The sequence below is a fragment of the Varanus komodoensis genome, unplaced genomic scaffold (assembly GCF_004798865.1).
Source record: "Varanus komodoensis strain SLA01 unplaced genomic scaffold, ASM479886v1 scaffold30, whole genome shotgun sequence".
Lineage (NCBI taxonomy): Eukaryota > Metazoa > Chordata > Lepidosauria > Squamata > Varanidae > Varanus > Varanus komodoensis.
This window is the reverse complement of record NW_025335762.1, coordinates 2,314,026-2,340,349: the sequence shown is the minus strand read 5'-3', so window position 1 is coordinate 2,340,349 and position 26,324 is coordinate 2,314,026. Positions and strand designations below refer to the sequence as shown.

The following is a 26,324-nucleotide window of genomic DNA, read 5'->3' as shown; positions in this document are numbered from 1 at the left end:
GCTTGAAACTCAACATTACGAAAACTAAGATCATAGCATCCGGTCCTCTCACTTCCTGGCAAATAGATGGGGAAGAAATGGAGGTAGTGACAGATTTTATTTTCCTGGGCTCCAAGATCACCGCAGACAGGGACTGCAGCCAAGAAATTAAAAGACGCTTGCTCCTGGGGAGGAAAGCTATGGCAAGTCTAGACAGCATACTAAAAAGCAGAGACATCACCCTGCCAACAAAAGTGCGTATAGTCAAGGCTATGGTTTTCCCAGTTGCAATGTATGGCTGTGAAAGCTGGACCATAAGGAAGGCTGAGTGCCGAAGGATTGAGGCCTTTGAATTGTGGTGCTGGAGGAGACTCCTGCGAGTCCCTTGGACTGCAAGGCGATCAAACCGGTCAGTCCTAGAGGAGATCAGCCCTGACTGCTCTTTAGAAGGCCAGATCCTGAAGATGAAACTCAAATACTTTGGCCACCTAATGAGAAGGAAGGACTCCCTGGAGAAGAGTCTAATGCTGGGAACAATAGATGGCAAAAGAAGAAGGGGACGGCAGAGGATGAGGTGGCTGGATGGGGTCACTGAAGCAGTTGGTGTGAGCTTAAGTGGACTCCGGGGGATGGCGGAGGACAGGAAGGCCTGGAGGAATGTTGTCCATGGGGTCGCGATGGGTCGGATACGACTTCGTGACTAACAACAACAATCCTTACAACAGGCATGCAGAAACTTGGGGCTGAATCTCCCCCAGGTTTCCCCAGAAAGTTGGGCTCACTTCCCTTTTCCCCCCGCGGTTTCCCCCCCCCCCCCCCCATTCTAAAAGGTTGAAATGTTTCTCTTGGAGCTTAGTTACTGGCAGTTAAACTAAATTAGACCATCATTTTGGCTTTTTGGCCCTGCTTCCTTTGCCTTTGGCCCCACTTACAATTCAAAGATGGTCCCAAAATCTTCTCCAAATTGGAGTTTGGTTCTCAGGCTGACAGAGGTTTGATATCCCTTCCTAGCAACCTCCTTACAAGGCAGTTCAGAACTCTTCAATGTTTTTACCTTGCAGAGTAGAGCAAAGGCTAGCAGAAGGAAGCCTGCCAAAGGCCATTCACCAAATTCAGCACCGAGAATAAACAAATTTGACTTCCCAGAGAGCACCTCATTGAAGCCATTATGCAAGAGCAGGACAGAGGCTGTGTGCATCCCAAGACCACATGCCTAACTGTTGAGAGCTAGCGTAACTGTTGTGGCATAATGCCAGAATGTGCCAATGCCTGGAAAACCTGTCTTAAAAGCGACTGATGGCCTTGGTGGCCTTAAAGAAGCCTGAACACTTTCAGGCCATGGGGCCATATCTGAGGTATGGAGGGGAGATGATCAAGAAACTGGCTTGCTTTGTTGTGTGGTAATTACTGAGACAAATCAATGGGGAATCTGTTGAGCCTGCAGGAATTGCTTTATGCAGGAAATACTTTGCAATGTGCAGTATCCATATTAAGCAGCAAAATTATGGCACGGAACAGAATGCCACTTTGGTGTTTGCTATACATAGGTGATCACCGCACTCCTGTTTCCATGTGGCCTCTTTTACTGAGGACAGTCCTCTATTTGAAGGGCTGTCCAATCCAAGTCTGGTATAAAGAACCATCAGAATGGAGAGCTGCTCATCCACTGCTGACTTGGCAAGTGACACAGGTCACCCGGACAGTCTTCCACACTTTGGTGAACTGTACTGTATTTATATTTCAGTTAGGATAATTACGTCTAAATGGGTATCTACGCCTATAAAAGAAGACTATGCAAAGTTTAGGAAAACCAGTGTCCATCTTTTTAGTAGCTTACAAGGGCTGCAAGTTAGACCTGCAACAACATGTTGCAGCATTAGGTGATCCTGACTGGGGTTCCAGCCAGCCTGCTGCATCCGCTTTGAGGGTCCTCCACTCTTTCCATGCTCCATCCCTGATTCTCTGCCACCTATGAACCGGCATTCATCGTTCTGGGACCTCTACGGACGCTCAGTCCTCACTGGGCAGCTTGAACCACCCTCCCAATGAGGTTTCCCTGCCAAACATTTGGATATTGGGGGCAAATGGGTCTTTTCTGCAAATAGAGCGGTACTGAATTGGCAAGGGGTGTTTCCCAGCTATTTCACCTGCCTTAAGATTGACTGTTGGGGTACTACAATGTTTGGGGTGTGCGGGAAGAAAACTGGTGTAGCTGCCATTTTGTTTTTCCCAGGAAGCCCCGTTCTGAGATGCTTTTTGAACACTGGAAGATTCAAAATGGCTGCTTCCCTAACGATCACTGCCGCCTTTGCCATTCCCTGGAGACCATCTTCAGAGAGCAGCGGCTGAATATGTACAGAAACGCACACTGTTGCAAGGCAGCCAGGCTATTCAGCAGCAGCTCGTTTTATTTGAGGGGTACAACGTCGTTCGAAACGCCTCAGAACAAACTGCACTGCCCGAAGCAAGCTAGTTAGAAATAGGGCCTCACAGGGTGCCATTCCATGAAACCCTATTTTTAAACTTGGACTGCCAGGGAAAAGCGTTTGGGTCTGTATCAATGGGATTGTCATGTTTTTCTTCTTCAGAACCTGCTGTAAACCACCTCAGCTGGCTTCAAAAAAGGCAGGGTAGAAAGAAACAGATAAATAGCTTCTAATGAAATAGGTTGGATTTATACAACAAACAGGTTGTGATGACAGAACCAGCAAACCAAGCAGTTAATCCTTGTTGCAACATCCCATTTTTTCTTGCCCAGCCTTCAGGTTCACAAGCATGGCTGTCAACCCTGGTAGATTAATCAGCCTCCTACTTAGCCAAAAATGCCTTTCCTTCCCTCCTGCCAGAGGCCAAGAGCAGGGATGGGATGGGATGGGTTGGAGGTAAACACTTCTGCTAAGCAGCATTCCCCAAGCTGTAGGATCCGCTCACCCAGCAAGGAGCGCACCAGGGGCTTGAGGCTTGGAGGCCAGCATGTGGCAAGCTGGAGAGGGAGAAAATACTTCAATTTTTAGCAGCATCAAGATCAGCCGCCCTCATAATAAATATATTAATCCCATTTACACTGCCAGTTGGGTCAGAAGCAGCAGGGAAGAAGAAATACGGAGCACAGTATTCTGTTTCACCTAGTTCAGTAGAACCCTGGGTCTAAAAATCAAGCTGCCCTTTCTTGGCCATGACAATTTTGGCTGTTTGCACTCCATGGAAAGGGGCAATTAATGACTCAAGGTCTGTAGCACTTCAGCAATTCCTCCCTCTCCCCAAAATCCCCACAGCTTCCAAGTATGTTATTAGGAATTACTCTGCTACAATTATTTATGATCCTTCATTAAAAATAAGTCCTGAATATTGCTAATTTTGTACCTTCCACTCATGGATCATTACACTACCATTGCTTTTTAAAGATGTTTTGAAAAGCAAATAGGGTGCAAGGACACCTGTACATGCCTACTCAGGAGCAAGTCTCATTTAGTTCAGTGGGGCTGGATCACAGGTAAGAGTCCAGCCCCAAAGCTCCGTCAGATGCACAGCCCTGCCCTCCTTTTCATATGTTGCAACGGACAACGTTGATTGTGAAAGATTTTTGCTGTGAGTGAAGCGTGCTCTCCAAGGACATATTATTGCTCTGGGGAAACTGATGCTTTTTAAACATTCACAGGTAGACCCTCCCATTAGATCAGTCCAGTTTTTCTAAAACCTTTCCCTAAGCCAAGGAATGAACGTGCTGTTTGCTTGGACACTGTGGGGCAAAACTGTGGCTAGCAGAGTTCTCTCCTGGTGGACCGTTTCTTCACCCTCTTCTACAAAACTGCAGTGCTTCCATCACACACACACACAGTCTATTGTGCAATTATGAATTGTCCACTATTTAAGGGCTTCCCTCTCCCCCAGAAACCATTCTGATTAATTTAATAACAGTGCAATGCTAGGCATGCCCACTCAGAAATAAGCCAGCCCGAGTTAAGTGGGGTGCAGCGTGATAACACAGGTTGCTTTAGATGTCAGAGCAGTGCAGGGTGTTGCAGAATAAATTAAACCAAATAAAGCAGGTGGTAAAGAGCTTCCAGCAATATGTAATGACTTGTATAAGGGGAGCTGCTCAGGAAGTAATCCTCACTGTGAAAGGAGGTGTTATTTACAGACATACACAGGCATAAGAATGCCTCTGCTAAATGTTGGCAGGTACAGAACTGGGAAGGTTTCGTTCAAAGATCTGCCAGCTCAGGGTTGGGGTAGGCAGTCAGGAACTCCTCAACTAATTCGAATGAGTTTAGATTTCTGTGAATCTGATCTGTTTATTTACAGCAGACTAACTTTTTCTGAGTCATGCAGACTTGGGAACTTAAAAAAAAACTTTGGGGGGAATTTGCACAATTGTTTGCAAAGATGCATCTGTGCTAATGCATATTAGTGCAAGCATGTATGTGCAGATAAATGAAGTTCTTATAAGAAAATCCTGTTCCATCAATGAGTGGATGACAGAATGCAAGACTCCCCGACAATCCATGAAACACAGAGGGAAGGGAGTTAACAACATTCTTACGCTCATAGGGATGAGGAACAATTGCTTCCCCAGCAGATACCCCAAACCTGCCGGCTCACCTGCATGTCTGAGAGCAACTGTTGTGAAGGATGCTGTTAATGCAACCACCTTTTTCCAGGTGTTGTACAGCTTACCACCTGTTCCCTCACATTGCATGTTGCTTGTCTCGGTGAGCATGGATAACTGGTCGTTGTTTTCCACTCACCAGTGAGTTCAGCAGCTTGAAGGGGCCTTGATGGGTTTCAGGCATATTGTTTTGGGGAAACCAGTGCCACCTACTTGCTTGCAAGAAAAAGGCTGCCCTGAGAACCCACAAAACACAGACGGAATGGATTTAACTCTGAAAGAGCATCTCAGTCCTTTTCCGGACTGTAAATAGTTTGGTTCTTCATAGAAAAGGGGGGACTTAATTTGAACTTTGCCTCGCTAAGGCTTAGCCTCTGAACTCATTCAAACACTGCAGTTCAGCCCTGCAGAATGAGGTATCTTCTGAGAAAGTACCCTTTTCTTTTATTGACTCACTACACCTCCACCTTCTAAAGTCACAATCATGACGCACAGGTAGGCTTTCCCCCCAGTGCCTCACACGTCAGAAATGAAGCACACAACGTGGATTTCATATGGCTTCTGGGTATGGTGGGTGGACACACATGTACCTAGGAGGCTGCATTATGCTGAGCCAAACCATTAGTCCATTTAGATTAGTATTACCTACTCTGGCTGGCAGCACTGCCTTTTTAAAAAAAATCTACCCTAGGCCATGCTGACAGGGACCGATGAGAGTTGAAGCAGCTATTACTGGGCCAAGTTTAAGTGTAGAAAGCCCTAAATGTCTTGGGACCAGAATGCCTAGAGTGTATCTTCTCCTGTATTAATCTGCCTGGTCAATGACGTCACCTGAAGGCTTGTTCTTGGTGGTTCCACCGGGGCCCATGGCCTGACTGGAGTGCACTCAAAGAAGGGCCTTCTGTGTCATGGCCCCATTTCCCTGGAGCTCCCTGCCTTTGCAGCTCAAGCAGGCACCAGCACTGTACTTTTGGTGCCTTCTGGAAACCCTTTATTTCCAGCTATAATTTTACTGACATTTTTATTGTTGCATTATTTTGTATTTTCACCACTCCAAAATCTCTATGCTGAAATATAGTAGCACATAAATACTATTGTAAATAATAAATACAGAAATAAACCTGTTGGGCGCCAGGTTGGGGAAGGCTGTTCCCCATTCCCTTCAAATGGAAGCTGGGCCTTTTCCCTTGTGCACGTAGGTGAAGCAAAACAGGTAATGAAACTGCATAAAAATAAATACAAACATGTATTGACTTCCTCTAAAAATATATATTTAGCCTATTATGAATGTCTTTAAAATAAAATTTCAACTTTACTATACAATTAAGATATTTTTAAAAAAGATTCCTTCCAGATGAGTTAGGATTTTGGTGTTTTCTGCTTACAGGTCCCTGATTTTACTGATTTGCGTGTCTAATCTATCTGTATCCCAGAAGCAAGGGCTACTTCCAGAATTCCTGCAGCTAGGAGATTGTGATTATGGGAGCTGGTGAAAGATTCTTTTTTCTCTGTGCGTTCGGCTCTTGCTGATAGCTTAATGCTCAGATTCTGTATTTCTTCTCTCCTTTGCAACAACCCCCACAATCTGAGCTCTTCTTGCTTCAGGGCAGGATCCCTTTCTGCTCCTTGCCAAGTTCAACCCAGCTCCTTTTGAAGCTTGTGGATGTTTTCACCAAGGGTAGCTTTGGTGCTCTCCAATGGATTTAACAGGCCCCTGGAGGGTTAAGTTCCAATCAGCTGAATTCTGATAAAAAGCAGGTGTGGGGGCTGCGGCAAGATTGCTATAAATACAGGTTGCTTCTTCTGAGAACATAAAAAGAGCTGTCATGGAAGGACTTTGATCCTGCCATAGGAGCAGGTGTTCGCCTAGAGGAAGAATAAGATACAAGGACGAAGTCAACAGAGAAAAGATGGAGGAAATGGAGGTGTCTCAACTGAGCAGCTTTTTTATTCCACAGCATGGGAGGAAAACATGCTGAAATTTCAATTGTGATTGCAATCAGGGAGCAGAGAGGAGTGCTTGAATGATAGTGAGGTGAGCTGGTCTCAATCCTCCCCCCCCACCCTTTTGGATGACCACACTTAGATCCTGTTTTCAGGAAACCACATGGGCATGATTTGACAATACATGGCAGTGCTGTTTGGGGCTAGTAATCCTGTCCTACCTTCCAAGCTTGTGGTAAGGATTCCTGAAATCATGCATGGGAGACACAAATGTCCAGAGTGTGGAGTAAGGAGCATGGGGATCTTGCAATAAAACTGCAGGTCAAATGTTCAACAAGAATTAGTGCATGCAAGAGTCGTGGGCTTCAAGTCTGGTGGCCCTGCACAATTCACTCCCTCGTAGCCTTCCAAGTGGCTCATAAGAGACCAAAAGAGGATGTGACGGTGGGCAGTGAGCAGCAGAAAGAAGTGTGAAAAAGCAGTAAGAGGAGAGGTGCCAACTTGGAGGCCCATGAATTCAATCAGACAAGTGTGGGTTTCTTTGCTCTCTGGTGCACAAATACTGGATTGCTGCAGTTGTGCGGTAAACACACAGCATGTGTCCTGTTACTAATTCACATGCTCTGGCAAGCTCTTGCTGGAAGGGCAGCAAGGAGAGTTTTCCAGACCATGCGTTGCTCGAGGTTGATCGGGTAGCAGAACTCGGCCAGGTGCGAACCCCACGAGAGCAGCACCGCCTTTCACTAGTTCAGGAGTCACTGCTTTTCTGCAAGACTTGGAAGTGTCTCAGGTGTGTGAGGGGGCTATGACCACCAGTCAACCATCCCCAGGAATCTTTGGGAGAAGCCAAGCTGGTAAAATGGATATATAATCTATAGCTGAAAGTAGCAGTGTAGATATAACTTATTGGAGGGGAACCTCTTTCAGTCTGAGGGCTGAATTCGGTATCAGAGAAACCCTTGGGGCTTCGTTCCGGCGTGGTGTGTGGGGCTGAAAGCAAAGGCAGCAGGCTCAAAAATATTGTTTAAAATACCAGCATATTGCAGCTTATAACTCTTTATTCCTGGTAGCTAAGCCTTATGAAAGACATTTCAAACTTTTAGAAAGGGGGATAAACCTGCACAAAAGCTGGGAAATCACCGGTTGATCACTGGAATGGGGAAAAGGGGGTGGGCAGCTGGAGCCTCCAGGAAAGCTGAATCTGCCCAAGGGCCAGAGGTTCCCCAGCCCTGATTTAACCAGATTCTCTTATTGCCACATCCCCCTTTAGTCTCTTGTTCAAGGTGTTCAAGGTGCTCTGGAAGCATGTGGGGAATGCAGCCCAAGCTCCAGCCTACACCTTCAAGGTTAAACTGGAAGGGCAAATTCAAGGGGCAAGAACATTTGCCCTGGGGAACTACTCATTCGCTGCCTCACCCCTAGGCAAAGGGGGTGAACAGGCTTGTCCTCTCCAGGTAACTGCCCTGCCCTGCCAAGTCAGTTCTTCTTCTTGATAGACAGCACTCTTGCGTTCAGGGTGAACCAAAGTCAGAAAGGGCAGCTGCTCCTTGCCTGAACACGTCTGTCCTGCTACAAGGATGATGCCTTCGCTTGGAAAGAACTGCTCGGACTGATTTCAAGCCGGCGTCACTAAACCGGGTGTGCTTCTCTTTCACCCTGGCCCAGAGACTCAGACGCATTCAACTGGGATCGGAAATGGCTGGTTCCGGATTAACTTTGCTAAGGAACTCTGAGAGTACACCAGACAGATAGAGTTAAAACTGACAGTTCACTTGGGCATCTTGGGACAAGAGAAAGCTACTCATCCAGCTGGGGTGCAAAACCTTTTTCAGTCTGGGGGAGCGGAAGCGAGGAGAGGCTTCTGGGGGTGGGGTGGGGGCTGAAGGCAAAAGGGGCAGAGATGAAACACCGGCACATTTTAGCATGCAGCTCTTACTGCTGGCAATCACACTTTAGGCAAGCAAAGCGTTCCAGCATCTTAGAATTGGGGTGGGGGAGCCAGGACACAACCAAGCAATTGGGGATTGGGGGTGGGGGGCCACCTGGGAAGCCTGGGGGCTAGATTCGGCTTCTGGGACTGTGGATCTGTCTTCCTGTATTGCAAGGGCAGACTATTATGCATCCAGTCCAGTACTGCAGCAACGGACCTTCATCAACAACAGAAAAATCTTTCCCAGCCTCTGCAAATCCTTTTAATTTGACAAGCCACATATTAGCCAAAGACCTTCTGCAAACAAAACTCCTGCTTTACCACCAAGCTATGTTCCTCTTCCTGTGTTTACGTCTTGACTAAGGAAAGCCATGGATTTGACAGCAGCGCTGGCCATCCGTTAAAATAACAGACTTCTGGCAAATGCAATTTGGAATGACTGAGTGTCAAGTGAAGAACACTGAGGCGCATGTAGGTGGAGGGAGAGGAATCTTCCCGTATACACTGAAATAGTCCAAACTGGTGGAGGCAAATCAAGGGAAATGCCACATTTTCACGGGAAGCAGCTCAATGAAAATGTCAACCCAGTGTGAAAAAGGCTGCTTTGGACAAATTCAGGGAAGGCAAATTACTCAATGGCTACTTATGATCAGGGCTATATGGATTCTGAAGGAGCTTTGGCTACTGGGCAATATGGGAATGAAATTGAATAAATAGCACGCACTGAATACTACCTGCTGGGGAGCTTCCCTGGGAGAGGGCAGTTACCGTCATGCCTTCCTTGTCCCCAGCTTCAGGCTGGCTGTCTAGACTAGCAGCTCGATGGCCCAGTTCAGAAGAGTTCTTCTTATGCAGCATCTGTCCCCATGCACTGGCCCTCAACGTGAGTGACCTGCTGTGCCTATCTAACCGAACAACCTCTTTGCCGGAGTGGAGAGCAGGATGGTTCCAGGCAGTACATCAGCAAGACGGGAGGGCAGTAACTCTTCCTGGCTGCTTCCACTGTATTTTGTGTGTTCTAGATCTGATCAGCTTGGGGACTTCAAGTTCTAGATTTAGAAGCAGGACGCAACCTCCAGGCATTCACAAACACGTCTGTCATGGGCACTTACTGGACAACGCTTACCATGGCGCCATACCTGCTCCTTTCCATGTCCAGAGCAGTTCTAGAACCCCTTTTGCATAGTTTTCAGTCAAAACAGGATGAGTACATCAACAGCCCGACAAAAAAGGGGGGGATGAATGGAATAGATTGGGCCAAAAATGGACAATGTGGTCTATCAGTTTAACAGCTTCACCCATGTGCCTGGAACAGCATGCAGCTGCGACAGCTTCAAATCAGGCAGAAATGGTCCCAACTCTTCCCTTCTAAAAATATCTCCCAATCGGCCAGGTTTCTGGTGTAACTGCATCTTCTGCTGGTGGTTGCTTCTTAAGAACATTCACTGTAATCACTCCTTTTCTTCAAACACAGCCTGGGCTGGTAGTTCTACTGAATAAACACAAAATTCTGTGTAAAAAAAACCAACATAAACCTCATGTGACATAAGTTAAGAGCTTCTCCCAGCTCGTTCTTTCCTTCTACCCACAGAAAAGAAACTCTTCATGAGTCAATGCCTTCACAGCTCTATTAACTCCTTTCTCAAATGAGGCGCCAAGGCTCAAGCAAAGTTGGCTTCTCTGGAGATAGGGTTCCATACTGCTTCTGGCCAGGTGCCCACACTTTTAACAGTTTTGGGACCTTCACTGGACCATCATATGCCCAACAGGTGAAACTTTCCATGCACCTAAGGACCTTCTCTCAAATTCAGAGCTGAGCATGGGAAATCTGTGCCAGCCTAGACCAAAGACTTCTGGAATATCTCTACACATCATTTCCCCATTATTATTAAATTACATTTATATATACATATAGGCACAGTTCTTTCCAAGCATGCATGCATAAATAAAGCAAGCAACTGCCATCATCTAGAGAAAAAAATGCATGCATTTCCACAAATTAAGAGAGACAAGAAGGACATCTTACAGTAGAGACCCTCTTGATTCTATGGGTCTTTCCAGATGTGATTACTTCTATATTTGTGTGTGCATGCTTGCACGCTTTCAGCACATGCACACAATGGAGGGACAGAATACTGAGGAGGTAGAACAATCTGAACCAACACTTCGCAATGCATGTCAGTGATCGTGTTTTTGGAATGCCTCCCAACCTGGGTTACTTCCTGCAAACAGAAAGTCAGCATGGCAAGAAGAGGCTGACGTCACTCCCTGGAGGACTACGTTGCTAATCTGCAAGCCCCCCCGCCCCCCCCCAATTCGCCAGGAAACAAATTGTTTGAAAACGCAGCACTTTCTCTGTAATTTGGCACGTCTAAATATAACTCAGAACATGTCAAATCCATCCCAAAAAGGAGTGAGCAGAGGGAACCAAAAGCTGTGGCCAAAGTAACAGCATCTGAGAAAGGACGGGTGGTACTACTGCTCTTTTGTGATCCAGACCCTGTCAATTTTTCTTCTGTACAAATTGCAATAAATCAACCAGTACAACAGGCTTCTGAATTCCTAGAAATGCACTGCATTGGCACCGCTTACTTTACCTACCACAACTATAAAAATGGAGCTACAAGAGAGATTGTACTAACATAAAGAGCAATCAAGGGACAGGCACTATCAAACTCATGAAAATGGACCACTTCCTCCAAAACTGATTTTCATACTTCTGCTTTTCCCAAACCAGAACATAAGTATGTTTTTGTAGGGGAGCTATACCCTGAATCCTATAGAACCAATCTGAGAGAGTGGATGCCACTTCGTTTCGCCAGGGCATGGGAGTTGTCATTTGAGCCGCTGTTAAGGGCTTGTGATCACCACAGCATCTGTTTTATTAGGAGTGGCCAACATCTCCAGATGTTTCGGCCTACAACCAAGGAGGTATTCAGTGCTGAGTGGGGACTGGACTTCAATCATCCAAAGTAGGTTTTATTACAGAGTATGAATTCAACACGGAATAGAGAAGCTGGTTAAATTAATTAAGGGTAGACCGGCAAGACACACACTCATGCTCTCTCTCTGTCTGGGAGGAAGATCTGGGAGACCAGAGGCAGTATGCCTTCTCATACAGTGCCAAGACCCACATGGTACAACAAATGAATTGGGGGAAATGTCTTCACTTGAACCCTTCCAACCAAGTTAAACTCAAAGCACTTGGCTGCTTAGCCGAAAGTGAAGAAATCAGGCAACAGGTTCATTTGTCCTCTATGGGGCAACTCTGTGTAAGACCTTGGACTACTGTGAAAGCATTTTTACAGAGGAAACAAAGAGGTTCCAGATGGATGTTGTCCTTCAGTGGGCCGTGCAGCATTGAGCAGCGAGCTGCGTCTAACTGGCTCTTTGGCACGGGTGCGTTAGAAGTTCGCATGCCAAAAAGGAGAGGAATCCTAGGTCAGAGCAGGAGCTGTGCAACGATTCGGAGATGCTTGGCCTCAAGCCGTAAAGGCATGTGCTTGACAAAGACACTTCCATCCGTGGAGTGCAGCTGCCACAAGAGCTCTGGATTGGCACACTCCGGATTCACCAGGGGTAGAGCAGTTATATTCCTAGCTCAGTAATACGGAAGACCTGTGTAAGTTTTGGAGCTCCCATACTCGAGTACCACTGAGGTTGCTTTAGGAAATTTAATTCCGTTAGAGACAGCAAGGACGGCAGACAGCTTTCTTGACTTTGGTGATCCTTCTCCTTCATCACCACCACCACCATGTTCTCCTTCTCCTTGTTATTGTTATATTGTATTGAGATGCTGCCTTTTCTCCTCTTGTGAGGAGCCTAAGGTGGCTTGCCTAGCTCCATTTTTTCCCCTGTAACAACAATCCTGTGTGGTAGGTTGGCCAGACTCTGTGACTGGCTCAAAGGTACCCAGTGAGCTCTGTGGCCCAGTAGGGACTGGAACCTGGATCTCCCAGCGCCCCAGCCCCCACCTGCCCAGTCCAACGCTCTCCCAGCACCCCGTCACACCACACTGGCTCAAACCAACCAGCTTCTAGAACAAAATGGAGACAATTGCAGCCAAGGCGTGTGAGGCATCCTTCAAAAATTGTGCAGCCAGGCTCCCCAGGAGCAGGAGGCAGTCAAAAAGGGCATTCCCAACCACAGCTTTCGGCTTCCTTTCTAGCAAATTCTGGTGCACGTCTAAACGTAGCCTTTCCATGGGCAGAAATGCACCCTGCACAGCCGTTTTCGAGGCATAGACAGCAAGGTCCTTAACAAATGTTTTGATGTCACTGGATAATGGGGTGAGTCACTTACAGTTCTCCCCAGCGCTGATGGGAGTTGTAGGCCCCAAAAATGTGGAAGGCCACATGCTACCCCTCCCTGCCTTACAGGGTGCAAGTACTTTAACAGTGGTATGCGTCCCCTAATAAAGAGGTTTCAAGAAACCCAACCCGGTTGTAAGGTTGCATCTTATTATTAACCTTGCAACCCTATTATCACTGAGATTAGAACCTATTACTGTCTTATCTACCAACAACAGAAGCTGCTTCCACCCAGATTTGTAGGTCTCCACACAAACTATTTAGCTCCCAGTGTTTTTCATGGGTTAATTCTACTTTGTACAGGAGAGATGCATTGCTGTATTTGCTTTCTTAATTATACTGGTACTCTTGCTACCAAGACTGCGAATAGCAGGTTTCAGTTGTTCGATTTCTCTGCGCCATTTCCTTTTAATAGCATTAGCTGTTTAAAAGCTTGACTCCAGACTAATGAAATTACTTTATCTATCCTTTATAGCTCTTTACAGGTAGGATCACCAGTGGCCTACAGGTAAGGTCACTGGTTAGGAGGGCTCCTGGGACTTAAACCCAAGCACCGCAAGCAATAATCCACAGGTGAAACCAACTGGTTCTAGCATGGAGATTGAGTGATGGGGAAAGTATCACTTGCAGATTCATGCCTCTTACATGGCTGTTAAAAGCACGGGAGGTCTATGCAGGGAAAAGTTGACAACTCTGCATAAGTTATTCCCTCCATACCAAGTTGAAAGGTAAGGTGCTATTACACACATTTGAAAGCAAGAATAATTGCAGCTAAAAGAAAGAGATTTGCCCAAGGTCATCTTGTGAGTTTATGTCTGAATTTGCAGTTGATCTTAAGTGACGTTTTCCAGCTTCCAGCATAAAAACTCCTTCAGAGCTCTTGGGTTTTGTTCTATCCTCCCTTTAAATGGCTGTGTTGCCAAAATGAACACTGGGTTGTGATTGTGCAACCTAGAGATTCAGGTTTACGTCTTTCCTTTGCTCCCTGTATCTTCTCTAGTCTTGACATCTACCTTCCATTCCTCTGTAGAAGGTGGGAGCAATGGCAGGACTGGAATAGGAGAAGCAGCAACATGGATTTCCTACTTGACTTGCAGCCATTAAAATTCTAGCATGGATCTCCATGCGGAAACCTGCTAATTCCATTTTTTTGCTGCACTTTCTTCCTAGAATTCCATTCCGCTGGCAAGCACTGAAAGTGCGGCTTGGTTCATGCAGCGTGGTGTTCATACATGTCCTTAATCAACTTCCACCCTTGCCAAATTATTAGAATAAAAACATAAAACAATCTATTTGTAAGCACAAAGAACACAATTGGATAATTACATGCAGCCAGCGTGGATTACTTAAGGACAAACCATGCCAGACCTGATTTTCTTCCTTGAGAAAGCAACTAGTTCGGTTTGCCATTTCAGCTCAGTGGGGTAATATTAACTCCGGCAAAGCTTTTTATCAACACAATTCCACAGGGCAGTCTACATTGGTGTAGAAAACCACAGACACCCTCCAACTACAGTTAAGCCTTTTTGCAATGAGATGTTAAACACATTTACTCTGAATTGTTTTGTTGTGCAAAAGCGCTTAGACCCACAGCCTTGAATGAGTTTTTGGCTGGCAAACCAGAGAATGCCTTTGTCTCAATAGTATGTTGAGGTTCTTCTGGCCCCTGATATTAAATCTTACAGGGTCACCTATTTGCAATTTTCTCTGGCTCCCTCCCCGTGTGAGATTCCTCTCTCGTTTGTTCTGCAGTAGGCTTCAAAACAAAAACAAGCCCCTCCTTGTCAGCCTTTTGGCCAGGAGTCCGGTCCCTCCCTAGTGCCATCTGCTCCGAATCTGTCCCCTCAGAGGATTGTGAAGTACGCTCTCAGCACTAACACCGGCAGTGGGCCATCTGTTCCATCGAGGCATTGCGTGGGATGGCACCTGCCATGGTTGCGATGGTTCTCTGGATTCGGGAAGAATTAATGAGCCTCAGAAGAGGGAGGGAGGGAGGGAGGGAGAAAAACCAGGGCAGACACTCCAGTCACTGTCTGGTGCTTCCATGCTTGCTGAGGATTGTTGGTGTGAGCTAGACCAGGACTACTTACTTGCTGAAACTAAGCTGGAGCAAAGGCTCATGTCCATGGACAAGGACAAGCCTGGCCTCCCAGAGCGCACTAGCCAATCTAATGGGTTGAATGAGTGTCTTTGTGCTACAGGGGAAAAAGCATAGGAAGTCCCTGAGTTCAGTCAGGCTAGCTTAGGACAGCAGGTAGCTTGATCCTGATCCGAACCCAGAAATCTTCCCACCTACTTTAACATTTGGAATGGGATGGGCTGGATGGAGGAATCAGTTGAGTACAAAATACACCAATAAATTCAAATCGGCCCAAATCAAGAGTTCAGGAAACATGCAATCAATTCAGTATTACACAAAATGTCAACTATAGAGCAAAATTAAAATTAACAGGCCCAAAACACATTAAAAATAGACTTAATGTGTTCCCAGCATGCATCTTGCTGTTCTCCCGGAGATCACAGCAAGCAGCTGGGCGCCAATCAAGTGGGTACAGTCCTGTGAATGGCAATGATGTTCTGACTGCCAGTGTAGGTCTTGTGTCTGTCCCTGGAACTGGATCGTGTCCAGCAAGGGACCCAGCAAGTGCAGCAGAAGGGCTAGGAGAAAAGCCACAGTACAGAACTCATATGGTGCATGCTGAAGGTTTCTCATTTTAGCATCTTCAGGTGGCAAGCTCAGAAAATACCTTTTCCTATCCAAGGTACATATGTTTCACTGTCAACCCAAACAGACAGTCTCAGGCCAGGTGGACCAAAGGCTTGACTCACTAGCAAGTTGTTTTTTCAGGGGCCTGGTATTTATTCCAACTGCAGCCAGTCCCAAATTTTCATACCGTCTGCCAATTGCAGGAGATCACGGTGAACTACTCTTCTGTATCTGCAAAGGATTATTTCAGTGTTAGGAAGCTCACAAGGCCTCATTCTTCTCCATCAATAGAATGTTTGACAAAAAGGGGAACTACATGAATTGGGCAACACCTTCCCATGGTTCTAGGGAATCCCACTGCTCATTTGTTTGAAATGTTTTTATCCCACTCTTTGGCTAACAAAAGGGTCACAGGGCTGCTTACAGGAATAACGTAAGCTGTCCTCAGCCTTGTAAGCTAACATGCCTAACGCAAAAGGAAAAGAAAATGGAAGGGAAAATGCTGGCTCTATTTCTTAGCTCCAAAGTTCTGACAATGATTTAATGGGAGCATATCTGACAAGAGGAAGCGCAAAGACTTTGGCCACTAATGAGGAGAAAGGACTCGCTGGAGAAGCCCCTGATGCTGGGAATGATCGAGGGCAAAAGGAGGAGGGGATGCCAGAGGTTGAGGAGGCTGGATGGGGTCACTGGGGAGGTGGGTGCGGGGCTGGGTGGACTCTGGGGGTGGTGGAGAACAGGAGCACCTGGAGGAAAGTTGTCCATGGGGTTGCAAAGAGTCGGACACAACTTTGCGACTAAGCAACAACAAATCGACAGAAGCAAAACTATGTTCGTGTCACAGCAGAGTTGATGGCGCAATCCTGTTCTGCTCCGCTCACTCCGTTGAAGCCTGATCAATCTCCAGAACCCTTTTTTGCTATTTCCCTGCTTTACCTTCCCATCTTTTGTCCAATGCCGCCCTAGGAGCCGAACCGGTCGACTCATGGAGTTGCTGTCCACGCCGCACAGCATAGAGATCAACAACATCACCTGCGATTCGTTCCGCATCTCTTGGTCCATGGCTGTGGGAGACCTGGACAGAGTCACCCACTACTTCATTGACTTGAACAAGAAAGAGAACAAGAACTCCAACAAGTTCAAGCACCGGGTGAGCTGCTGCAACTGCGCACAGGGCCTGGTGGGGGGGGATGGGGGGGTGGGACAGGGCATGACCACCTGCCAGATGTGCAGGACTGCAGCTGCTGCCATCTGTAGGCAGCACGGCGTCGCGATTTCTGCATTTCAAACCACAGGTGTATTGGGCAACAAGCAGGTCTCCTGCTTGGAAGGTGCCCAGCCATTAACTACGTTTGCTGGGGAGGACAGGAGTTGGAATGCAGCACATCTGCAAGGCATCTGGTTGGGGGAAGGGGGTTCAGGCGTGTACTGAATTAACAGTCATGCTTTTTCTCCTGACAAAAATTTTTAGCACCTTCACAAAACTGTAACTCCTAGGACTCTTCAGAGGGGAAACCTTGAAAATTGAATTGATACAGGACTTACAGATTTGCAGCATAAATAAGGCTCTCTTTGTAGAAAACTGTCAATGACGAAACCAGGTCAACCTTTGAGATTCTGAAAGCGTCAGCTTTCAAATCTGGGTTCCAAAGAAGCACGTTCTCATTGACCCTTCAAGTTCCATTGTAGCTGAAGAGAGAAAACCTTTTTCCTCTACCCAGAACTTGTGGTCCAATCGTATAGGTAGTGCCTTTAGATGTTTAGACAGAAAACATCCTATGCATGTTTAGAAAGAAAAAAGTCTCTCTTGTGGCTGGCTGGGGGATGTGGGAATTGTAGTGTTTTCCTGTCTAAACATGCACAAGATTGTGCTTTTGCTCCATATCACCTGTCTGTCACATAGCCTTCCCTCAGATATGTTAGACTACAACCCCCATTATCCACAGCAAGCATGGCCCAATGGATTCTTCCTATTATAAAATAGGATAAAGGCCGAGTATCCGCAAAAGCAATTCCAAGAGATCCCTTGTCGCCTCCCTTACAACAAGAGATCAGTTTGGGAAAGGAATCTTTAAACAGCACCTTTCTTAAAATGGTGAAGTGAATTACTTGCATCTTTCTCCCTTGAACTGGAGTCACTAATTTGGATGCTGTTTAAGAGGGTTGGTTACTATGGCAATGCTATTTAATGTTTAACATTATTTTTCTCTCTCTCTCCTTCAGTTAGGTTTTCTTCTCTCTCTCATTTTTTTTGGCCTGTCTCCTGACGCTTCAGCATTTGCCGTTGCCACAGAAACGGCACTCCAATGCCGAGCCAATGCTGTGGCCTGCTGAGGCGGTGATGTTCTCTTTTAAAAACAAAAGATGCTTCAAGCTGACTCCTTGCACGTTTCCCTGGTCCAGTCACAGCAAAATAGCATCCCTCAGTTTAGGCCAAGGACTCTCTGAGCAGCTCACGTGACTAAGCGCTCCTTTGCACCTCCATATTAAAATCTCTCTCTTGCACGTCTGAGAGATGGCCAGCCTAAAACCCTTGCCTATATTTGCATTCCATTTTTTCCCATTGTAGGGAACTCAAGGTGACTTACATAATTGTCCACTCCATTTTATCCTCACAACAACCCTGTGAGGGAGAATAAACTGAAAGTCAGTGACTACCCATAGTCACCCAGTGGGTGCTTGAACCCAGATCTTCTTAGTCTCAGTCCAGTACTCTCACTACTGTGCCACATTGCCTTTCTGTCTAAACACGCACAGGATTGTACCTTTGGTCCATATTACCTATAACCAGATCATAACATAGTCCAAACCTTAATATAGCCTTCCCAAGCCTGTTGCCCTCAAATGTATTGGACTACAACTCCCCTTATCCTCAGCTCACATGGCTCAAAGGACATGGTGCTTCCAAGCAAGGTATTTTTCCTGAGATTGACTGCCTTGCCATGAAATTTTTCCGGAGCTGGGCCCAGGCCAAGTTGCCTTCTCCTAGGGACACTCCCATGTTCCCCATTGCTTCTTCCATCTCTCTTTCTCCCTACAAGAAGATTGGTTAAGGTTGCAAAGATGGCAAGAAGCCACAGCGAATTGATGGTTCTTGTTATGCCTGCAATGCATCCAGCAGATGCTCAGGCATAACATAGGCTGTTCATCCTCTCCATCCCCGCTTCCTCCCCATCAATCCTCCTGCAGGTAATCCAGGGTACCACGCATAAGAACTGTCTTCCCCTGCCATGACTGCAAGCCCGCTTCAGCTTGTTGTGGCTTTTTCCTTCCTTTCGGCATTCTGGGTTTGAAAATGGCAAAGTCAGTTTCACGCAGTCAGTTTTGCCGTCACAGACTGCTGCTTCAAAGTGCCCCCTCCCCCTTTAGAGGTGCTGTCGGCGGCTGCCAAACTCTTCCGTGTTTTTGCATACACAATGCGTGCAAAGTGAGTTTTGCTAAAAAGAAAAACGCAGCCCCTGTACAGGTGTGCAGTGGTGGGAGTGCCACGGTGTAACGCGAGGGTGGTCCCTGTTCTCAGTGTGCGCCAAACTTGCATACTAACCCAAAGACAGTCCAGGCGGTTTTATCTTCCCTTTCTCCTGACAGCTGTGGAATGGCAAGCGGTGAAGTGCCGTTTATGTTCCCATCAAAAAAACAAACGCCACATTCCCTTTTGCCACTCCAAAATCTGCTTTCAGGGGGTGGGGGCAAAGTTCTGAGACCAGCCAAGCAGCCTTTTCTGTGGGACAAGAGAAGGGGCACGTTTGCACTTTCCTGAACAGCTCTAGACTCATGAGACGTGCAAAATGTCCATCACTCTGAGCACTGTCAGGAGTGAGTGAGTGAGTGAGTGAGTGTGTGTGTGTGTGTGTGTACGTGGAATCTTGCAGTGAAGGGGATGAAAACTGCACCATCCTCGTTTTGCAGGTAAAGATGATTCATGTTCTTGCTTTCCCTTGACAACTTGCCTTTTGTCAGATGTTAAGGGAAAACAAAGGAAAGGACTGTTTGAACCTTCTTTGGGTCCGTGTTCAAGATTGATACCTGCTGCTGTCCAACAACAGGTACAGCCACTGACGTTGCCAAGCTAGGGCCCCACTTTCTACACTCATGCAAGAGTGTGTGTGTGTGTGTGTGTGTGTGTAACTGCACAAGTTCAACTAGTTTACAGAAGGAAGAAAATTAAGCACATTGTTTAACTCTCCCCGTTATAAACAGCTCTTCCAAAGTGCCACTGTCCAGTAGTTGGTGTCAAAGGGACATCATGAAAACCAGCTGTCACCGCTGGCAGCAAGGGAGTTTTGCCGCTCCTGCCAAGCAGCTCAGTTGCCAATTCCTGGTACCCACAACAGGGGGGGCCACCCAGGTTTGAGTGGCAATCCATCATGGGTAACCACCTAATGTCGGTTGTCCAGTTGTGTGAAGTTGGCGTTTTTTGCCTGGTAGCACAAAAAGTCATCTCTCAGGAAGTACCTTCTAATAATAGATAGCTTCAGACATAAACAGAAGATAGATTAGAAGCTTTTGTAAACTGTCTTGAGATTTCATTGAAATACTAGGTGGTATATAAATAAATTGTTGGTAAATCACTGGCTGATTTTCAGTAGCTTTGCCAGAATTTCTGATCCTACCTTGTCTCAACAACGAAAGGGTTAGTTTTTTCCTCCCCCTTCTACATTAGCTGTTAAATAATTAGATGAATGATTGTAAGCCCCGTGGTGTATCTATTTATATAGCTGTACTTCAATATGGAGACCATCCCAGTGCATTTGTAGGTAAGGTGCTCTGTTTCAGGACACTGAGCCACCCTTTTGCATTTGGCCCACTCAGCCAACCATTTTTCCAGCACCAGCTTCCAGCAGGGGGATCTCACCACTCTGCTCATAAAAAACCAACAAACAAGATCCAGAGTAGATCCCAGAAGTTTGTATGAGCCAACCAAGCTGCTGCTGTTGTAACAGATCCGGATGAGCCGTTGATATATTTGGAACAATGGTGCAAAGGGTTCCATGCATTTGGAGAGGCCCACCCACCCACCTTCCAGAGCCACTGTTCTTTTTTGTTGTGCCTGAAAAAGGAGGGTTCCCTTTGGCAGAGCTCAATGGAGCCACCGCTGCCAGCATTCCCAGAATTAGAAGAACCACACCATTCACACTGACGCTCTTCAGGATTATTTGCTCAGGTCTAGTGGATTGTGAATGGAGGCACTGGGACTGTGAAGGAGGCATCAGAGCTTCTGCACGAGCAGAGCAGTGCAGAGGGGAAGGCAGGCCGAGGCTTTGGCTGGAGCATGACTTCCAGCACGGATTTTCTCCAGCTGGGTCTCCTGTTCGACCGTCTGGAGTTCATCAGAAAGCCACGGCCCTTCACTCTGCCTGCACCTGTGTGATGGCTGTCCAGCTTTTGTGCGTGTCTCCAAGGGCAGGAAGCACTTGGGAGAGTATTCGGGGGTATTTGGGCCCATCCTGCCTCTTGCCTTCTGCTGTCTGGGCTCCGTCTTCTCAGAAACTGAATTCGGCTCCTGCTTTGGTCACTCCATAGGACTTTTGATTGGTTAATTCTGGGCAGGTGCACAAGTTCAGCCTTTGCCTAGCAAATCTATACCAGGGCCCATATCCAAGTAAATTGCTGACGAGGCTTGACTCTTTTCTTTGAGCAGGACGTCCCTACCAAGCTGGTGGCCAAGGCCGTTGCACTGCCCATGACGGTGAGGGGGCACTGGTTTCTGAGCCCCAGGACAGAGTACAGTGTGGCTGTGCAGACAGCCGTGAAGCAGAGCGACGGGGAGTACCTCGTGTCCGGATGGAGCGAGACAGTCGAATTCTGCACAGGAGGTGAGTGTGCTGCTGACGTCTTGCAGGCGAAAGCTGCCCATCGATGGCCTGACTACAGCCATCCCCTGTGTAGCCCATGGGACACAATTCACAGGGAAGGTCTCTGGTGTTTGTCCGGCTGCAATGCTGTTCAAGAATAGGAAGACTTTGCTTTTCTGCTGGTGAAGATGTAAGGGAAAGAGTGCAAGAGGATCTTACTCAGTCACTGTCCAATAAAAAAAAGATGCTTCTACTGTTTTAGGTAGAGGAGTGCAAAGCTAACAGAATAACTCAGGCTTGCACCTTTCATGTGCACTGGATCATGGCTAGGTATCATGGGAGCCCTGGTCTAAAACATCTGGAGGACGTCAGGATAGGAGAAGGCAAGGATCCCTGACAAAGCACTAGAATTAAAATAGATCCATTCATATAAATGCAATTAAACATATGCTATAAATGTTCACTTTTAGTTAAGGGTGCAGTACTAGTGCCCTCACAGCAGGTGTTCTTAAGTCTCCAGACTCGAAGGCACAAGGTGTGTTGGTGGCAAACCCGCTGCTGCATCTCACACCTTGCATTTTCACTTGCCTGGATTTAGGATGCCGAGGGAGAAGGCAGGAGGCTGGTGCCAGTTGGAACCCCCACAAAGCCACCTCCCTGCTCAACCTCTGGCACGCCACTTCCTTCCCCTCCAAGGCCCACTTCCAAACTAGGAGTGGGCAGCCAGGTTTGTTTTTCTGCACCCGCTGCAGGATGGCAGGCAGGGCTTGATCTTTGGAGTCTGAGCACAGAAATTGGAGGACTCCGAGAAAACCTTCTCCAGGAAAGTTGGGAAGCCAGAGGATTGTGCCCTAAATAAACACATTAGAATACTGCAGCCAAATTTTCAATGGGCAGTTGCTCTCCCTCATTCACAGAATTTTGCAGGATGCAGGCTTCTCATTATAGCCTTCCTGTGTTTGCTCCCTGCTGCATCTTTCATCGCCTTGTATAGGGAAGTAAAGATGGAACAGAGGCACAAGCCTTTGGCCAGGCAGTGCTAGGAGCCCTCCATCTAGAACAGCCTCACACCAATGGTATTATATTCCAGCTATGCTGCCGTGAGCCGTACCTCTTGAGTGCTCTGAGGGGGAAGGCACGACAGGTTGAATATCCCTTTGTGGCCACCCTTTCCCAGTGCCGGGGACAGGGCCTTTCCCTGTCGCAGTGTCCTCGCTTTGGAATGCCCCCTTTATGGGGCATGCCTGATGCCAACTGCATTTCCATGGTGAGACTAAGGGTTCTGCCCTCCATCTGGAAGCACCCCAAACGCCTCCTGGCTGTTCAGACTCTCCGTTGACCTGCATACTCTTGCTGTGTCCAAAAGCACTTGTGCAATCAAATGCAGCAGCCCAACCTGCACATAAAAGAACGGGCATGTGTGTGATTGTTGGAGAGTTTCAACGCAAGAAATGAGGGAGATGAAAGCCACTTGTTTGGACTGGCTAAAAGGCAGGGCCTGGGCTGATGAGAATTGGAACGAGCTGAGGGGTACTGGGAGGTGGTAAATCCAGCTTTCCTGATGGAGCAAGAAGTGCTGAGTAGGAGGCAAAGGGTGTGCCAGCCCAGCACTCCCAGAGGGGGAGGTGACAGGTAGGGAGAGCCGGCTGGAGGCACAGGGGGAAGAGGCACATGCCAGGTACAGTGAGAGGAAGGGGGTGTCGGGGGGTGGAAGGGGCAGTGGGAATGGATGTGCAGCAGGCAGGCAGAGGTGGGAGACGGGAGAGCTGCACTACAAAGCCCATGTCCCCTTTATTGTCCCCGGCAGACTATGCGAAGGAGCATCTGGCTCAGCTGCAGGAGAAGGCCGAGCTTATAGCAGGGCGAATGCTTCGGTTCTCCGTCTTCTATCGGAATCACACCAAGGAATACTTCCAGCATGCCAGGTAAGGGCCTTCAACCCCACAATGGTCATGGTGACCAGTGAGTGAGGAGTGGCCAGTTCGGCTGCAGACAAGGGCTGGGGGCCCCACACTTCTGATCCGTGACACAAATGCTGCTCTGGTCTGGGATCAGAGCTCAGAGGAAGTCGGCATCACCTCAGAAAGGACCCAAGGTCCAGCAGTAACTGCCACCTTCTCATAGGCTTTGTTTTCTCCACCAGAGGTGGCAATACAGGGCAGGTACCCATATTCCCCATCGTTCCTCTTTGGCTCCGTAGGCACCCAGTACAGCACATTTTTATCTCCCCCCTCCTCCTGCAAACTTGGGGCTGGCATACCTGCCACCTCCCTCCCCCCACCCCCAACCACCACTCCAGCCTCCAAAGTATCTTCACAAGGACCCCATGAAGTATGTTAGGCTGACAAACAGGAATTGGCCTCAAATCAAATCGGAGCTGAATGAAGAGTCACCCCTGGGCACACCAATCCCACTCGAAGTCTCTAATCCTGGCACCATGCTCTCTCTCAACACCATCCCTTTGTTTTATTCTGTTTAATCCTGCCTTTCCCCCAAAGCATTCAGGCACGGCATGTAATTCTTTGCCCCTTTCATTTTCCCCTCAAAACCACCTGGGGGAACCAGGAAAGACTGGCCCGAGGTCCCCCACCCAGCTTCCGGGCTGAGGGGGGATCGGCACCCAGGACTCCCAAGCCCTGGTTGAACTCCCTGCGGGCCTCCCTCCTCCCTCACCACCTCTTCCTCCTCCTCGAGCTAGGCCGGAGGTCAGAAATACCAGTGCCCGGGGGTCAGGCGGAGCTCCCTCTGCTCTGGCAAGGGTGCCTGCCTCCCCGCTCTCTTTGGCCCCCGGGACACGTGGTGAACCCACCTCCACCCGGAGCACGGGCTCCGCCCCGCCCCGCTGCCTGACCGCCCGTGTCTCCCTCCTGTCCAGAATGCACTGCGGGAACAGCATGAAGCCGTACCTGAAGGACAACAGCGGCAGCCACGGGTCGCCCACCAGCGGCATGCTGCACGGCATCTTCTTCAGCTGCAACACCGAGTTCAACACGGGCCAGCCCCCGCAGGACTCACCCTATGGCCGCTACCGCTTCCAGGTCCCTGCCCAGCGCCTCTTCGGCCCCAACACCAGCCTCTACTTCGCGGACTTCTACTGCATGTACACCGCCTATCACTACGTCATCCTGGTGCTGGCGCCCAAAGGCTCTTCCGGAGACCACTTCTGCCAGGAGCGCTTGCCACAGTTGGACATCTCCTGCAACAAGTTCCTGACCTGCTGCATGGAGGACGGCGAGCTCGTCTACCGCCATGCCCAGGACGTCATCCTGGAGATCATCTACACCGAGCCCGTCGACCTCAGCTTGGGCGTCTTGGGCGAGATCAGCGGCCACCAGCTCATGAGCCTCTCCACCGCCAATGCCAAGAAGGATCCGAGCTGCAAGACGTGCAACATCAGTGTGGGGCGCTAGAGACTGGGGGAGGGGAGGGGAAAGGAGGGGAGGGGAGGGGAGGGGAAAGGAGGGGAGTGGTGTGCAACATGGATGCCAGAGCGCTCTGTGGAGAAGCCCTTGGCGATGGAACGGCCATCTAGGAATGGCCCCCAGTTAGGGTCTGGGAGAATCAGACCCTTCCGTGCAGCCCACCGAACCAGCATCCATTGGGCTCTCGTCCACGTCTCCATGGCCAGCGCAAGTAAGACCCCGAGCGGCAAGAAACCCATCTGGGCAGCATGGCTTGGCTTGCTCCTCTGGCAAGAGAAACAGCCGCGTGCCAGAGGGTGCAGGGGTCCAGCCCTCGCTCTCCTGGGGTCTCTTTACAAGAAGTCAGGCCACTTCTTTTCTATTCCCTCGCCCCATTCAAACCGAAGCGGACATTTCACTTTGTGCACACACAGCAAGTCACCTGGCCAGTGGAATAAGCGCTCCCACTTCCTGGACAGGACATCCCACATGGAACATTTTCTGCTTCTGTTCTGCTGTTTTCTTGGCCACCTTTTTATGTCAGGGGTGCAAATTTGCCCCACCCCCAGCATTATGGCCAATCTTTCTCCCCTACCTTTTATAAATGGTTGCCCAGCTTTTGTGCAGTTTTCCTTAAGTTTAAATTGCCTCTCATTCATGCTCGGTCCTGACAGTAAGAGCTTTAAGCTGAACTATGTTGCTGTATTCGATATTTTGCTCCCATCCCCTTTGCCTTTGGCCCCATCATGGAATCATGGAAGAGTAGAGTTGAAAGGGGCCAAGAAGGCCATCGGGTCTGACCCCCTGCTGTTGCAGGACACCACGTTACACCATCTCACTCAGAGGGCTGCCCAGTTTCTCCTTGAAGGCCTCCAGTGTGGGAGAGCCCCCCACCTCTCCAGGCAGCCGGTCCCACTGCCGTATTTCTCTGGCAGTGCAGAGCCTTTTCCTGATGTCCACCCTGAATCTGGGTTGTCACAACTTGAATTGATTATTCCGTGTCCTACACTCTGGCATCAGCAAGAAGAGATCTTGACCTTCCTCTTTGTGGCAGCTCTTGAGGCTCTTATAGAGGGATTATCATGTCCCCCTCAGTCTTCTCTTCTCAAGGCTGAACATGCCCAGTTCTCTCAATCCCTCCTCACCAAATGATCCATGGTGCAATAAAAATGATCTATGGTGTTTCCAAACCCTGGACCATTTTTGTTGCCCTCCTCTGAACCCTCTCTAATCTTTCTGCATCTTTCTGAAATCTTGGTGCCCAGGACTGCACACAGCATTCCAGGTGAGGTCTGACTAATGAGGAGTATAGAGGAACGACGACTTCTTGTGATTTGGAAATAACACTTCTGTTAACGCATCCCAAAATAACATTTGCCCTTTTGGCGGCTGATCGCATTGTTGGCTCCTGTTTAGCCTATTGTCCACAATTACTCCAAGATCTTTTCCTTTTGCAGTTCTCTTGAGCCATGTACTCCCCATCTTGTATCAATGCAGTTGGTTCCTTTTTCCTAGGAGGAGGACTTGGCACTTCTCCTTATGGAATGTCATTCTTTCCTTTCAGCTCAGTGTTCAAGCTTATCAAGATTGGCCTGGATCTTAATTCTGTCTTCTAGGGTGTTTGCTATTCCACCCAGTTTTGTATTGTC

General features: G+C 48.1%; 1 protein-coding gene across 1 annotated transcript in view; it reads left to right on the top strand.

The window, feature by feature from the left end:
* The window catches only part of LOC123027180 (phytanoyl-CoA 2-hydroxylase interacting protein), a 37,802-nt gene extending 12,510 nt beyond the window's left edge, over positions 1–25,292 (top strand). The window contains exons 2-5 of the mRNA XM_044437696.1: positions 16,446–16,629; positions 21,121–21,295; positions 23,082–23,199; positions 24,150–25,292. Of these exons, the coding sequence (XP_044293631.1) occupies positions 16,465–16,629; positions 21,121–21,295; positions 23,082–23,199; positions 24,150–24,684 (993 nt within the window). The 5' untranslated portion in view covers positions 16,446–16,464 and the 3' untranslated portion in view covers positions 24,685–25,292. The remainder of the gene's footprint in view (positions 1–16,445; positions 16,630–21,120; positions 21,296–23,081; positions 23,200–24,149) is intronic.
* Positions 25,293–26,324: the final 1,032 nt, after the last annotated feature.